The sequence below is a fragment of the Trichechus manatus genome, unplaced genomic scaffold, assembly GCF_000243295.1.
Source record: "Trichechus manatus latirostris isolate Lorelei unplaced genomic scaffold, TriManLat1.0 scaffold00039, whole genome shotgun sequence".
Lineage (NCBI taxonomy): Eukaryota > Metazoa > Chordata > Mammalia > Sirenia > Trichechidae > Trichechus > Trichechus manatus.
Genome location: NW_004443975.1, coordinates 12,168,470 through 12,169,152, shown reverse-complemented (window position 1 = coordinate 12,169,152; position 683 = coordinate 12,168,470). Strand labels below are relative to the sequence as shown.

The 683-nt window shown below is 71.7% G+C and overlaps 1 protein-coding gene across 1 annotated transcript in view; it reads left to right on the top strand.

Moving 5' to 3' along the window:
• Positions 1-217: 217 nt before the first annotated feature.
• The window catches only part of CAPN2 (calpain 2), a 67,204-nt gene continuing 66,738 nt past the window's right edge, over positions 218-683 (top strand). Inside the window, exon 1 of the mRNA XM_004375904.3 lies at positions 218-632. Within this exon, the coding sequence (XP_004375961.1) occupies positions 396-632 (237 nt within the window). The 5' untranslated portion in view covers positions 218-395. The remainder of the gene's footprint in view (positions 633-683) is intronic.

Below are 683 nucleotides of genomic sequence, written 5' to 3'. Positions count from 1 at the left end.
TTGCCCCAGCCTCGGGTTTCGCCCAGCCTTCCTCCCCAGGCGCTGGGAACTTGGCAATCGAAGGTTGACTGCAGCCACACCTTTTCCACTGGACGGCCCAGTGTCCGGCGCGGCCCCGGCCCGCGCTATCTCGGGAGCCGTCGGCAGGTGGCAGCACAGGCCTCGCGGCCCGCGGCCCGGCCGGCGCTCTCCTGGCCGCTTTGCTCGCAGCGTCCCGGGCCGCCGAGCAGGCCGGGAGCGCAGAGGCCACACCCAGCCAGGAGGCCGCTCTCCTCCGCCGCCTGAATCATCGACGCAGCAGCCCTTCTGCAGCTCCACTGCAGTGCGCCCGGCTGCCGCGCCTCTCCGAGCCGCCCTCCCTCGCTCCCTCACAGGCGGTGGCGCAGACCTGCAGCATGGCGGGAATCGCGGCCAAGCTGGTGAAGGACCGAGAGGCGGCCGAGGGGCTGGGCTTGCACGAGAGGGCCGTCAAGTACCTGAACCAGGACTACGCGGCGCTGCGGGACGAGTGCTTGGAAGCCGGCACGCTCTTCCAGGATCCCTCCTTCCCGGCCCTCCCTTCTTCGCTGGGCTTCAAGGAGTTGGGACCCTACTCCAGCAAAACGCGGGGCATCGAGTGGAAGAGGCCCACGGTAAGACGCGCGGCCGCGGCCGGGCGGGGTGCGGGGCGGGGTGCGGGGCGG